Raw genomic sequence first — 12,926 nt, forward strand, 5'->3', positions numbered from 1 at the left:
TTTTTTGGTACTGGGATTGAGTCGAGGGTCTTCACACAGAATCTTTTTGTTTTGCTTTCTTCTCTTCTTTTCAACACAGGTTCTTGCTAGGTCCCAAATTGCCCAGGCTGGCCTAAAATTTGAGATCCTTCTGTCTCAGCCTGCAAAGCAGCTGGAATAACACGTCTATGCCACCACACCCAGCAAAGCTGGAGTTTTTCAGTGGGATTTTATTGGGAAAGAAGGCAGTTGCACATTTGGTAGCATGGCCTAATTAACTTCATCAAAGGGTTCAACATATCTTCTACTGTAAGGTTTATATGTGTTCCCAGATCCTCAGAAAGATTGGGTCTCATGAGATCAGCCTTTACTAAGCCTTCAGATGTTTGGATGTTCTGAGCGCCTCCACTGTTACAAAGAGCCTTTTCCCTGAGGAAAAGGACTTCTTGAGACTTGATCTTGTGACCTCGATAGTGTGGAAAATGAGCAAATCACACTCAACCTCCTGTACAAGCTGGAGACAAACCAAACCGAGCCGGACATCAGTTTTCTCAGGAGCCAGAGTTGCTCGGCTTCAGTCATAAAGATGCAGATTTGTATTCAAAGCAGGGACACAGACACAACCTTCCTTTTTTACCTTGACAAAGAAGTTGTACACAGACTGAATGTGACACTGCGTGTTAGCAAAGAGTCCTTCGGTTGTTGTTTTTTATTTAAAGTACAGAGATAATTGTGGAACCTATGGGCCGGAATGCAGCTTTGTGCCTCAACATCTTAGATCAAGAGTGCAGAGCCATCTTGCACCTGGCGTCGTTGTTGCCGTCCCCCACTGCACGGGCCTTTCCGTGTTAGCCCATGGGATGAAACATGGCTGCCTTACTCGGAGAGGCAGTGTTTCTGGTTCTGACTGGTCGCTGTGGCAGGAGTGAAATTTGATTGGTTGGATGTGAGCCAGCCCTCCCTTAGAGCCAATCAGCTGTGGCATGGGGGGTGTGGCCTCACATCTCAAATATGGCTGCCCATGTCCTTGTGAGGAGTGGATGAGGGAAGGGGCAGAGTACCGTAAGTGAGGCTTCTGGTGAGGTAGGAAAGCTCCGCATGCTGTGGTCTGTGTCCCACCACTTGTGCTTTGTTTCTTAAGCTATTATGCGTCCATCTGCCTAACCTCTGTACTCAGGAATTCTAGTCCTAAGGTTCACTTGCTAAATACTTTGATATAAAATACAAAGTGCGCCAGGCGTGGTGGTGCACGCCTATAATCCCAGCACTCAGGAGGCTGAGGCAGGAGGATCGTTGTGAGTTCAAGACCAGCCTGGGCTACAAAGTGAGCTCAAGGCCAGCCTGAACTGCATAGCGAGACCCTGTCTCAAAAAAGACTAAAAAAAAAACAAAACAAAGTGCTTGTGGAGGTAGTGGTATAGTAGTGAGGGCTTTGGGGCTAGGCAAAGGTCTTAATGCTTGGTGATATTTGTTAGCCACATGCCTCCGTTTCTTCTGTAAAGTGAAGCTGATGTTATGTGCCAGTCCACTGTTAGATGCCAGGTGTTAGGTAGACGCCTGCCTGCTTTGTCTTTTTTTCTAATCACTTTATTGAGATGTGATTCATATACAGTAAAAATTCATCCATTCAGAGTGTACAATTTAGCCGGGGATATAGCTCAGTGGCATAGGTGCCTCCCTGGTAAGCGCAAGGTTCTGTGTTAAATTCCAGAACCAAAAAAAAAAAAAAAAAAAAAACCCAAAAGTGTACAACTGAGCCAGGCATAGTGGTGCACTCCTGTAATCCCACCACCCAGTAGAGGCTGAGGCAGGAGGATCGTTGTGAGTTTGACACCAGCCTGGGCTACAAAGTGAGGTCGAGGCCAGCCTGAACTGCATAGAGAGACCCTGTCTCAAAAAGACAAGAAAGAGTGGCTGGGGATTTAGCTCAGCGGCAAAAGCGCCTGCCTGGCAAGCGCAAGGTCGTGAGTTTGGTTCCCGGTATCAGAGAAAAACCAAAAACCAAAAAAAAAAAAAAAAGACAAGAAAGAGAGAGAGACAGACAGACACAGACAGAGGAGAGAGAGAGAGAGGAGAGGAGAGGAGGAGGGGGAAGAAAGAAAGGAAGGAAAGAAAGAAAGAAAAGTGGCACAGTATATACTTAACATGCATACACAAAGGAGTTTTATTTTAATTCAAGCCAAACCATTTTATTTATTTATTTATTCATTTATTTATTTTTATTGTCATGCTGGGGATTGAACACAGGGCGCTTACACTGAGCCGCATCCCCAGGTGTTTTTATTTTTTATTTTGAGACGGGGTTTTTTGCTCAGTCTCCAAGTTTCCCAGACTGAGCTCATACTTGTGTTCTTCCTGCCTCAGCCTCCCAGAGTGCTGGAATTATAGGTGTGCCCCACCACAGCTGGGTTCTTAACAGTACTTCCGCAGCAATAGCATATTTCATAACTTTTGTCCTCAGAGCAGGGACGCCAGTCCTCACCAAGCCTTAACCGGATTGGACTGAGTGCCTAACCCCGCCCCCCATACGGTAGTTCAGTGTTCACAGCCAAGAGGGCTGTGCATTTGTTTTTACCCCCAACCCAGGGTGAGTCCAGCGGCAACACGTGGGAAGGCATCTTTACACTGCCAACGAGTGAGGGGAAAAACATGATTTGCAAATATAAGGTGAGAAATGTGTTTGCGATGCTATGGAAGAGGACGAGCGCTCCTGGGCTTAAAAAAGTGACCGCAAGGGCCTGTCGCTGCTTCCGGCCTGGGGAGTGTGGCCAGTCCTTGTGCTCAGCCTGCAGGGGCTGCCTCTGTGAGACACAGGAAGTCAGAGGTCAGGGAAGTGCTGCGCAGGCAGCTCAGAGAAGCGGCTCTGGTCTTCCCGAGGAATCCCAGCAACAGGAAGTCTTCATGGTCCTCCAGTTGGCCTCGGCTTGGGAGTGCAGAGGATGCTTGCTGTGGACGCTGCTTTCGGGAAAGATCGCGGAGCAGCATCGTAGAGCCCTTGCCTGTTTAGCGATCCAGCCCTTTCCGCCCACCTCCTGCCCTGGAAACCGCTGATCTGTCACTTTGTACCTGCCTATCCTGGACCCTTCATGGCAGTGGAGCCCCGCAGTGCAGTATGTGGCGTAGGTGTCAGGCTTCTGTGCATGGTGTGCTGCCCTGGTTCCTCCTAGGTGCGGCCAGTGACATACTCCATTCCTCCGGCAAATTCCATTGCATTCCGTTGCGTATACCCACCCCCTGTCATTTATCTGTGGGTCCACTAATGGACATTTCCTCAGAGCATTTTTTGGATAAATCACTCTTTGTGAGCCAGGTGTGGTGGCACACACCTATAGTCCCAGCACTTGGGAGGCTGAGGCAGAGGGATTGCTGCTATATAGTGAGCTTGACCAGCCTGAACTCCATAGTGAGACCGTGTCTCAAAACAAATAAACAGCACTTGGGAGGCTGATGCAGGAGGACCGTTGCAAGTTCAAGACCAGCCTGGGCTACAAAGTGAGCTCAAGGCCAACCTGAACTGCATAGTGAGACCCTGTCTCAAAAAGACAAAAAAAAAAAAAAGATTATTAGTAATAATTAAACCCATCTGGTAACTAGGAAGTTCTGTTTTTGTGGAGAGCAATTGAGTGAGAAAATGTGTTATTACTATTCATTATTTCATTACCCCTCTTGGCAAACAGAATCACAAGGCTGGGGGCTGGGGATTTAGCTCAGCGGCACAGCACCTGCCTGGCAGGCACAAGGTCATGAGTTCGGTTCCCGGTACCGGAAAAAAACAAAAAAACAAACAAACAAAGAAGAATCACAAGGCCAAATTACCAAGGCAGAAATAAAGAACTCTGGGTTGTGCAGAAATCATTTAAGCTGGGGCTGGGGATTTAGCTCAGCGGCACAGCGCCTGCCTGGCAAGCACAAGGTCGTGAGTTCAATTCCTGGTACTGGAAAAAAAAAAAAAAGAAATCACCTAAGCTTTTGATTTGCTGTGTTTCATGAAGATTCCAGAGTGATCTCTCACAGTTGGTTCTGGGACATCGGAAGGTATCCAGGAGTCTTTGTGTCCAGTGGGCTGCACTTTGAGAAACAACTGTCTCCCAAATCTATAAAATGGTGATAAAGTTTATCCCAGGATTTTAAGACAGAGTCCTCCCAACTAGCGAGTGAGGTTAGGCTGGTATCCTAGTTACTTTTCTCTCATTGTTGAGACAAAATACCCAACACCCAAAATTAAGGAAGGAAAGGTTTATTTAGCTCACAGTTTGTGGAGGTTTCAGTCGATAATCAACCGGCTCCAAGGCAGGGTGGCACATGGCACAGGGGCAACAGTTAAGGTGGCAGAAGACAGCAACACAGCAAGAGATTGAAAAAAAAAGGGAGAGCAAGCCTGTTTTCATCCCTGATAGTAAATGCAGGCTACCCGCCCTAGGGCGGGTGTAGCACTCACACCATCTCCTTGCCCTCCTATTGCAGACTCAGGATGTTTACAAAGTGAGGACCCTGGCCCCCTGCTGCGTCACTTAGTCAACCTTCTAAACTTCTCCAGCTGACACAGTGAACAACTGTTCTAGGAGTCTACTTACTCCTAGAACAGTAAGGGCGTGACCTCTGAACACAGGATGTAGAACTGCTGAGTTACTTAGCTAAGCATCCCACAACAGCTTGTCACCTCATTAATGGTTTTTAGTCATTAGAGGCAGAACTGGAAAAGACACCTTTTAATGGGAGCAGCCTTTTCCTCGCTGAGTGTGCAGGAACGGTGTCCCCTCACTTTTAGTGTCTTTATTTTTGGAGACAGGGACTTGCTATGTAGCTCAGGCTGGCCTTGAACTCATGGTGATCCTCCCGCCTCAGCCTCCCCAGTGCAGGGATTACAGGAATGCACCATCACTCTGACTCACTTGTAGCTTCTGCGCCCCCTCACTGCTGGCCTTTGAAGCCCACTGGTGCCTCCTCTTGGAAATCACATCCCCAGTTTCGGGGGAGCCCACGGCTCTTACTAGAAGTCTGTCCATGGATGGGCAGCAAGGTGGCTCGGCACCGTGTTGGAAGCTGGGCTGGAGCCATCTCATCCTCGAAGTCTGCGTGCGTCTCTGTGCGTGAGACCCGGGCGCTCTGTCCTTTCGGGAAAAAGCCGTGCTTCCTTAGACGGCTAGGGAAGTGGTCCCTGGGGGGACAGTGGGGCTCCAGGCTGTCTGGTGCTCTTCCTGGTAGAGAAGACCACGGCTCTCGTCTTTGCACTCCCAGTCACCTGCACACAGCTGACACCTTGTCCGAGAGGTGATGGAGGGTCACTGGCCGCAGGGAATGGTGCCCCGCCGGCTTGGTTTGTGTGGCCCGGAGTGTAGACCACACTGGGCAGGAGCGGGCGTGGCTGTGCCCCTTGATGTCTCGGGCGCCCTGCCAGCCGAGGACAGAAGAGCCGTGTCTGTGAGCCCGGCGGCATGGGCAGGCTGCAGAGCGTTCAGCTGTGCCCAGCGTTGTGAGGGAGGACAGTGGGCTCCCGCGGCCCCTCCCCAGGCCCCCGTGGGCCGGCCCCGTCATCCTCACGCTGGTTCCTTCAGCCCTGTGCTCTGCAGTGTGCTACGCTGAGCACCCCTTCCTACCTCTCCGTTCCCCAGAGTTACAAGCGTGTCTCAGAGCCCAGCCCTCTGATCTCCTGGCAGCTCGGGTGCTCGGACCAGGATGTTGGCAGCCTCACCTGGCAGGTGAGCATCTGGAAGAGGTGGAAGGAACTTGCAGTCCCCACGGGGATACTTCCGCCTTGTTCCAGAGACAGGAAGAGCCGCCCTCTTCTTCGGGGACTGCTAGCTCACCACCGTGGTTCTTAGCAAGCTGGAAACAGGCTGTGGGGCTTGTAGCCATGTTTGGCTTTCTTCCGTCGTGGCGGCCTCTGCGTTTTCTTGGTTTTGCTTCCTTGGTGTCATAACCACAGACTGAAAGTTCAGTATAGGAGATGGGATGTTTTCAGAGAGCGAGGGAGGGAGATCACGTTCATCAAACTGCTTTTATAGCATGTTGTTATAACCATTTGATCATTAGTTATTCTTGCTGATCTGTTGCTGTGCCTCATTTTTTTTAAGAGCAGAAAGAAGGGGCTGGGGATTTAGCTCAGCGGCAAAGCGCCTGCCTGGCAAGAGCAAGGTCGTGAGTTCGGTTCCCGGTACCGGAGAAAAACCAAAAAAAAAAAAAAAAAAAAAAGAGCAGAAAGAAAACTGAGAGGAAGAAAGCTTCTGTCTAAGAGGGACACAAGGGGTCCTGGAAAGTGAGTTGCCCACCAACCCTGCCTCTCAAGGGTGTTTATTGAGCCAAAACACTAGGTGAGGTGGGTTTAAGGTGGGGCAGAACTATAACCAAGCAATAAGATTACAAGTATAGCGATTAGGTGATAATGATCCAATGGAAGATCATAGGATAGCTGGGATAAAACTATGGTCAACCAATAAGATTACAACAAGTGTAGTTGCTTGGGTAATACTGATTAAGTGGGGATCAAATGGGGAAACAAGTCACACCGGGCAGAGGAGGATTTTCCTGGAAGGGGTGGGTTAGGGAGGTTTGGTCCTCCATCCCAAGGAAATGGATGCCTATTTAGTCACTCCTGTTCATCTCTAGGGAAAGTACATGGATGAATAGTTTCTCTATTTCTTGAAGCCTGGCTTTCAGTGAATATGCCTCCAGCCACACCTGTCTTCTGCACTGACCTCTCGAGGGCCCAGCCCTGTCTGACTGCCTACAATATTTCTACCTAACTTAGCTACCTATAATACTACTCTCTCTGAAGAGGTGCCCCTGACCGCCGTGAGGAGGCAAGGGGCGAAGACTGACCTGGCTACTTCCAGCTGAAGAGGGTCATAGTTGTAATCAGCGGTCAGAGAGAGTCCACAGAGGGTCTCTCTGAAGGCCCTTGATAGGCACCAGGCATTCTTGTCCTGGGTAGATAGATGTACAGCTTTAAGGCTGGAGGAGACAGAGCCACAGAAACAAGTGTGCATAGGCCAAATAATAAGACCCACAGGATAATTACGGATATAGTCAACAAAGCTTTCTATAAAGACGGCAAAGAGAAGACCCAGGGAATTGCAGAACCTGACATGTTATTAACCTGTCGTCTTATATCTTAAATAGCTATTGAGATTTTAGCAGAAGAATCAGGAATGTATGCGTAACACTTAGCTTTTATAATTGCTTAAGTACTCCCTTGAGCTGCTGCTAGAATGTCTAATGTCCTCTAGTTTTGGAGGACAGCTTGCCTTATTAATTTTGCTTCTTCATTTAGGAGAGAGAGTCATTTAAGGTGTCATTCAAGGCCTGCTGAATATATTTAGTTAAGGCTTTGATAGGTCTTATACTCTTCTCTCAACAAGGTCGGTGTGGTGGATTCCAGTTCAAGGACTCTGGCATATTTGTCCTTGGTTTTATCTGTATGTTCACTTGAAGTTTGGCAATCTCTAGGCAAGTAATTAAACAAGTTTTTAAGAAATTAAAGCAGGTATAATTAAAGCCTGAGCACTAGGGCTGACAGGTGGGTCTAGAAACTGTTTTAAGGGACTGGAATAGCAATTGTAGCCCATTGGCTCTTAGACCCCTCTACTGATAGTGTCCGATGTTTGTCAGAAGTCCTTCCACTTTTTTTTTTTTTGTCTGTTTGAGACAGGAGGATCGTTGCAAGTTTGAGACCAGCCTGGGCTACAAAGTGAGCTCAAGGCCAGCCTGAACTGCATAGTGAGACCCTGTCTCAAAGAGACAAAAAAAAAAAAAAAAGATTTCTTTTTTTAAAAATTATTTCTTAATGTAAAGAAAGTTCGAACATAAGGCAACTTTTACCATTTTCCTTCTTTCCTATAGTATGATTCTACTTGTACACTAGCATCGTAGTTAATATTTCCCTTTGCATTCCGTTTTGGCTCTAGAAGGTAGGCAGGTCACGTGCGTGTACAGAAAAATATCAAACGGCTCGTTTTCAACACGTAAGGGTCGAACACCTTCTAGTGCTTAAGAATGCATTCCAAAGGAATAGGAGCCTTTGACACTGAGTTCCCCAGGTCTCTGACCAGTGATCTCAGTGGAAGACCTCCAAACGATAGAGGGGAAGTATAATCTCCAATATGCTAGATGTCCAAAACGCCGAGTTTGTGTCCTTTACAATCAAGGAATGAGGGGCTGGGGATTTAGCTCAGCGGCAAAAGCGCCTGCCTGGCAAGCGCAAGGTCGTGAGTTCGGTTCCCGGTACCGGAGAAAAACAAACAAAAAAAAAACAAAACAAAACAAAACAAAAAAAACAACAAAACAATCAAGGAATGAATTCTAGGAACAACGAAGTTTGAGTAGGAAAAATTTATTGAGAGAAAGAAAGCTTCTGTCTAAGAGGGACAGAAGGGCCCCAGAAAGTGGGTTATCCACCATGCCTCATTCACACATTAAACTCCATCACAGGCTCCTAGGCATAAGAAGAAAATTCTACATAGAGTTCAGTTCCATCTGAGGTTTCAGGCATGGAGGGGTGCCCTGGGGAATATGGAGGTGAACATGGTTTTTTGTTTGTTTTGTCTTTTTGAGACAGGGTTTTACTACGTAGTTCAGGCTGGCCTTGAACTCACTGTGTAGCCCAGGCTAGCTTTGAACGCTGAGTGATCCTCCTGCCTCAGCCTCCTGGGTGCTGAGATTACAGGAGTGCACCACCATGTCCACCGCTAGGTATCGTGTTTCCTTACAGTAGGTTGGTGACCTTGGCTAAGACACATCAAAGGGGTTGAGGGGATCTGAGGCATCGCAGCCCCCTCCCTGGGCAATGCCTTCCAGCCTGGATGAAGTCTGGAATCTGTTGGGATAAATGGCGTGGCATGGGCTTTCCAGGAGGGAGGCCTGGCTGGCATGGCTCACCCAGTGCATCCTTGTCCCCAGGCCACCCTGACGTCCTCGCAGTGCTGACGCAATGACTATACGCAGTTCTGCCAAGGGCAGCCACGGCCAGACCAGAGACCTGAGGCACGGATCGGCCGACAGGTAAGACCTTGTCCCTGAGGACAGAGACTGACCCAGCCGCTGAGCTTCTGAGTCTCCCCCTTTCACTCTCCACCGCCTCCCCCTCCCACGCCTCCCCTCCTAACCACACTTCTTTCAGCTCTAGAGGGGTCATTCTGCTTCCTTTTTTTTTTTTTTTTTTTTTGTCTTTTTGAGACAAGATCTCGCCATGCAGTTCAGGCTGGCCTTGAACTTACTCTGTAGTCCAGGCTGGCCCTGAACTCTCAGCAATCCTCCTGCCTCAGCCTCCCAAGTGCTGGGATGACAGGTGTGCGCCACCACACCTGGCTCCTTTTTGGTTTTTTGAGGCAGGCTTTTGTATTTGAGGCAGGGTCTCATTATGTAGCTCAAGGTGAACCCATTGTGTAGCCCAGGCTGGCCTTGAACTCATGGCAATCCTCCTGCCTCAGCCTCGCAAGTGCTGGGATGACAGGCATGTGCTGCCATGCCGGATGAGGAGGTGTCATTCCCATGGCTTCCTGTAGATCATCTTCCTGAGGTGCTCTTACCTAACACTGGAAACCTAGCTGGTGAAGAGAAGGCCGTGTGTTGTCACAACCCAAGGCCATGTCCCTACTGTGCCTGCCAGCTGGGCTTGTGTTTAGCTTATCGCTGAGCCTGAGTCTGCAGCGGTGGGAATCACCACCCAGCGGCAGTCTTCCCATCCTCCGCCCCCAGAAGGAGCCTTTCCTCTGAGCCTCTCGCAGTCTGCACGGCAGCCGACAACCACGAAGCCGACGAAAGCTCTGCCCAGACCGCAACCTTTAGGGTCGTGGAATTCTGGGATCAGGCCCTCTGGGACGGCCTGAGCACTGCAGCCACAGGGAAACGCGTTGTGTCCCCGGCGACACCCAAAACCATTTCGCCACCTCACGCCTTGCCTGAGCTTGGTGAATCCAGCGTGGCCTACCTTCCAGCAAACCATCATTGGTTCGGCCTCCGTTTCCAGCTGGGGCCTTCGTGATGATGAAGTCTCTGCAGGTGTTTGGGCTCTCGGGCGTGACTGGCGATCCCGTAGCACCAGCTGCCGTCTGTTGGCAGGAAGGGTTGTCGTGTGGGCTGTGCTTGGGACGTGCTGTGTCTGCTAACTCTTCCGTTCGCCCACCGCCCTGTGCCTATTGGCTCGCTGCTGTGTGCCAGAACAGTGAGCACGGGCAGGTCAGCCTCTGAGCTGATGAGCGGGCTCCTGTTTGAAGAAATAAAACAGGAGACAAGTCCACATCCCTCTGAATGGAAAGCCCATGCATTTATCTCCTGCGCATTACTGCCTCCTAGCAGCACCCGACATCAGCATTCTATAATGTTATCACCGTCCCCAAGCGTGCACTCACTAGCTGGGACATCTGTCCCCTTTACGTCTTGCTTCTGGCACTGAGAGCAGGGGCCGTGAGTTCAGCCCTTCGGACCCTCAGGAAAATAACCACAAACTGATTGTGACTCGGGCTGAAATCTAATTCATGCTAGTGGCATCTGCGGTGAGAGGACAGTCCTATAAGCCTCTCTCTCCTGCACGCTCTGTTACGAATCCTAATTGTTTATTTAAGAAAGGAAGTCTGCATTGATAGCCGTGGAAAATGTGTTTGCAAGAAAAAGGTGTGTTTGCGTTTTCACAAGTTCATAATTTACGCTAGGCAACCAAAAAACAGCAGTGTGATTTGGGTGCCAACGTCTCCATGGAGGGGGAAGCCGAGACATAAACAGCCATTAAGTCTTTGGGCTGGAGAGCTGCAGTCACAGAAAGCACAAACTTGCCAATTGTCATCTTGCTGTGTGCTTTCTTGGGGCTGCACAATCACTATACAATCACGCCTCTCTCTGTATGTAGAAACCACCCCCCACCCTGAGGGGTTGTTCTCTGTGTGTGTACTAAACTCACACATTTAAAGTCCCTGTGGGCCGGGTGTAGTGGCTCACACCTGTAATCCCAGTACTCAGGAGGCTGAGGCAGGAGGATCGCCATGAGTTTGAGGCCAGCCTGGACTACAGAGTAAGACCCTGTCTCAAAAAACAACAACAACAAAAAAACCACACAAAATAATTTCTAGGATTGGAAGTGTAGCTCAGCAGTAGAATGCTTGCCTAGCATGTATGAGGCCCTGGATTCCATCCCCAGCAACGCACGCATGCGCACACACACACACACACACACACTAAATTCCAGCTCTTTCTGGCACTAATCAAAATCACACGTGGAGCAGTAGATCTCCACGTGTATGTTCTAGACCATTGCTTTCTACAATTTGGGAAATACTTTACTCTGTCCACTACAGTAGCTGTTAGCGGCAGGCAGGGGCTGCTGAGGACTTGACTGGTGACCAGGGAATCTAAGGCCAGAAGCTTTAGTTCAGTTATTTTTCAGTTCAGTAACTAGTGGTGACCGTCTGACAGTGCATCTCTGGGCCAAGAGTGAAACCCGAACCTCCCTGCTCTGCCAGCCTTGTTCTAGGTCGGGAGGGAGGGGGCCAAATAACAAAAGGATCCCTGCTCTGGGAGGACTCAGGCTTCCGAGGACGCGCCCTTGAAGATCAGCCTGTCACTGTGGCTTTACCCCTCACTCACATCAGAAGTGTTGCAGCCCAGCATTAGCGACCACTTCGTGACTCATGCTGGCTTAGTTTGTAAGCGGTCATTGTGAAGAACCACTGCTAACCGGGCGTGATGTGCTCTCCTGTTAGCCCAGCACTCTGGGAGGCTGAGGCAGGAGGGTTGTGAGTTCAAGCCTGGCCTGGGCAACTTAGACGCTGACTCAAAAAATTAAGGAGAAGTAGGGGGTAGGGATGTAGTTCAGTGCAAAGGCCCTGGGTTCAGTCCCTAGTACCACACATATTCAAGTGTGCATACACACACACACACACACACACACACACACACTCTAGATAAGAAAAGCAGGGGAAACCTCAATTATACAACCTTTTACCTCATGAACTTTTATTTTTATTAGAGGAAAAACTAATGATGATAGTTGCCCTTTATTTTATGCTCAGGACATGTATAGGTGCTTTATTCAGGCTGGTGCATTCAGTGTTTCAGGGCTAACATTTTATTTGTTAACTCTTTACTCTTCCTGGGGATTGAACCCGGGACCTTACCTGTAGAAGGCAAGCACTGTACCACTGAGCTACATCCTCGGCTCCTTTAAAACACATTTAACTTTTGTGATGGGGCTTGCTAAATTGCTCAGGCTGGGTTCCAACTTGTGACCCTCCTGCCTCAGCCTAGGAAATACCTGGGATTACAGGCGTGCACCACCATATCTGGCTTTGGCAGCCTTTTTAGATGTGTATTATTATCGTTCACCCCATGTAGCAGAGAAGGAAGTTGCAGTTTGGTGGACTTACCTCGCCCAAGGCACACCCCTGGTGAAGGCTGGACTTGGGATCAGATCCAAGTCTACTGGACTCCAAAGTCTAATTGTTCCCTTCCTCCCCCTTGCTCTCTCCCCGGAAAAATAGAAGGCAACATTTTTCTTTTCAACGCAATGTTAGCCGGGCATGGTGGCCCCCGCCTGTAATCCCAGCACTCGGAAAGCTGAGGCAGGAGGATCTTTGCAAGTTCGAGGCCAGCCTGGGCTACAAAGTGAGCTCAAGGCCAGCCTAAACTGAATAACGAGACCCTGTCTCAAAAAGACAATAACTAAGTAAATAACTTAATTAATTAAATAAAGTAAAACGCAATGGCTTGGGGTCTATGAGGCCCAGCCAGTGGGTTACTAGTTACAGCCCCGGTCTCATGAATCTCTGCCAGTAGCCCCCTCTCTCTCTGATGCAGGAGCTAGGCACGAGGTGCGAAGGCCGAGGAAGCCCCTCGAAGGCGGCGGCCCGGGCCCCTGGTCCCCTTCCCGGAGGCCATCCGGAGTGGCCGGTCTGCGGGAGCGCCCGGGGTGCATCCCCGACCCGGAGGCGGAGGCCGAGGCGGCGGTGGACATGCTGGGC

The 12,926-nt window shown here is 49.6% G+C and overlaps 1 protein-coding gene across 1 annotated transcript in view; it reads left to right on the top strand.

Moving 5' to 3' along the window:
- The window catches only part of Dennd2a (DENN/MADD domain containing 2A), a gene marked incomplete in the record, with an annotated part of 63,713 nt that continues 50,787 nt past the window's right edge, over window positions 1-12,926 (top strand). The window contains 3 exon segments of the mRNA XM_013505021.1: window positions 1-1,062; window positions 8,875-8,976; window positions 12,763-12,926. Of these exon segments, the coding sequence (XP_013360475.1) occupies window positions 12,918-12,926 (9 nt within the window).

Source organism: Chinchilla lanigera, unplaced genomic scaffold (assembly GCF_000276665.1).
Source record: "Chinchilla lanigera isolate Chin_1 unplaced genomic scaffold, ChiLan1.0 scaffold00093, whole genome shotgun sequence".
Classification (NCBI taxonomy): domain Eukaryota; kingdom Metazoa; phylum Chordata; class Mammalia; order Rodentia; family Chinchillidae; genus Chinchilla; species Chinchilla lanigera.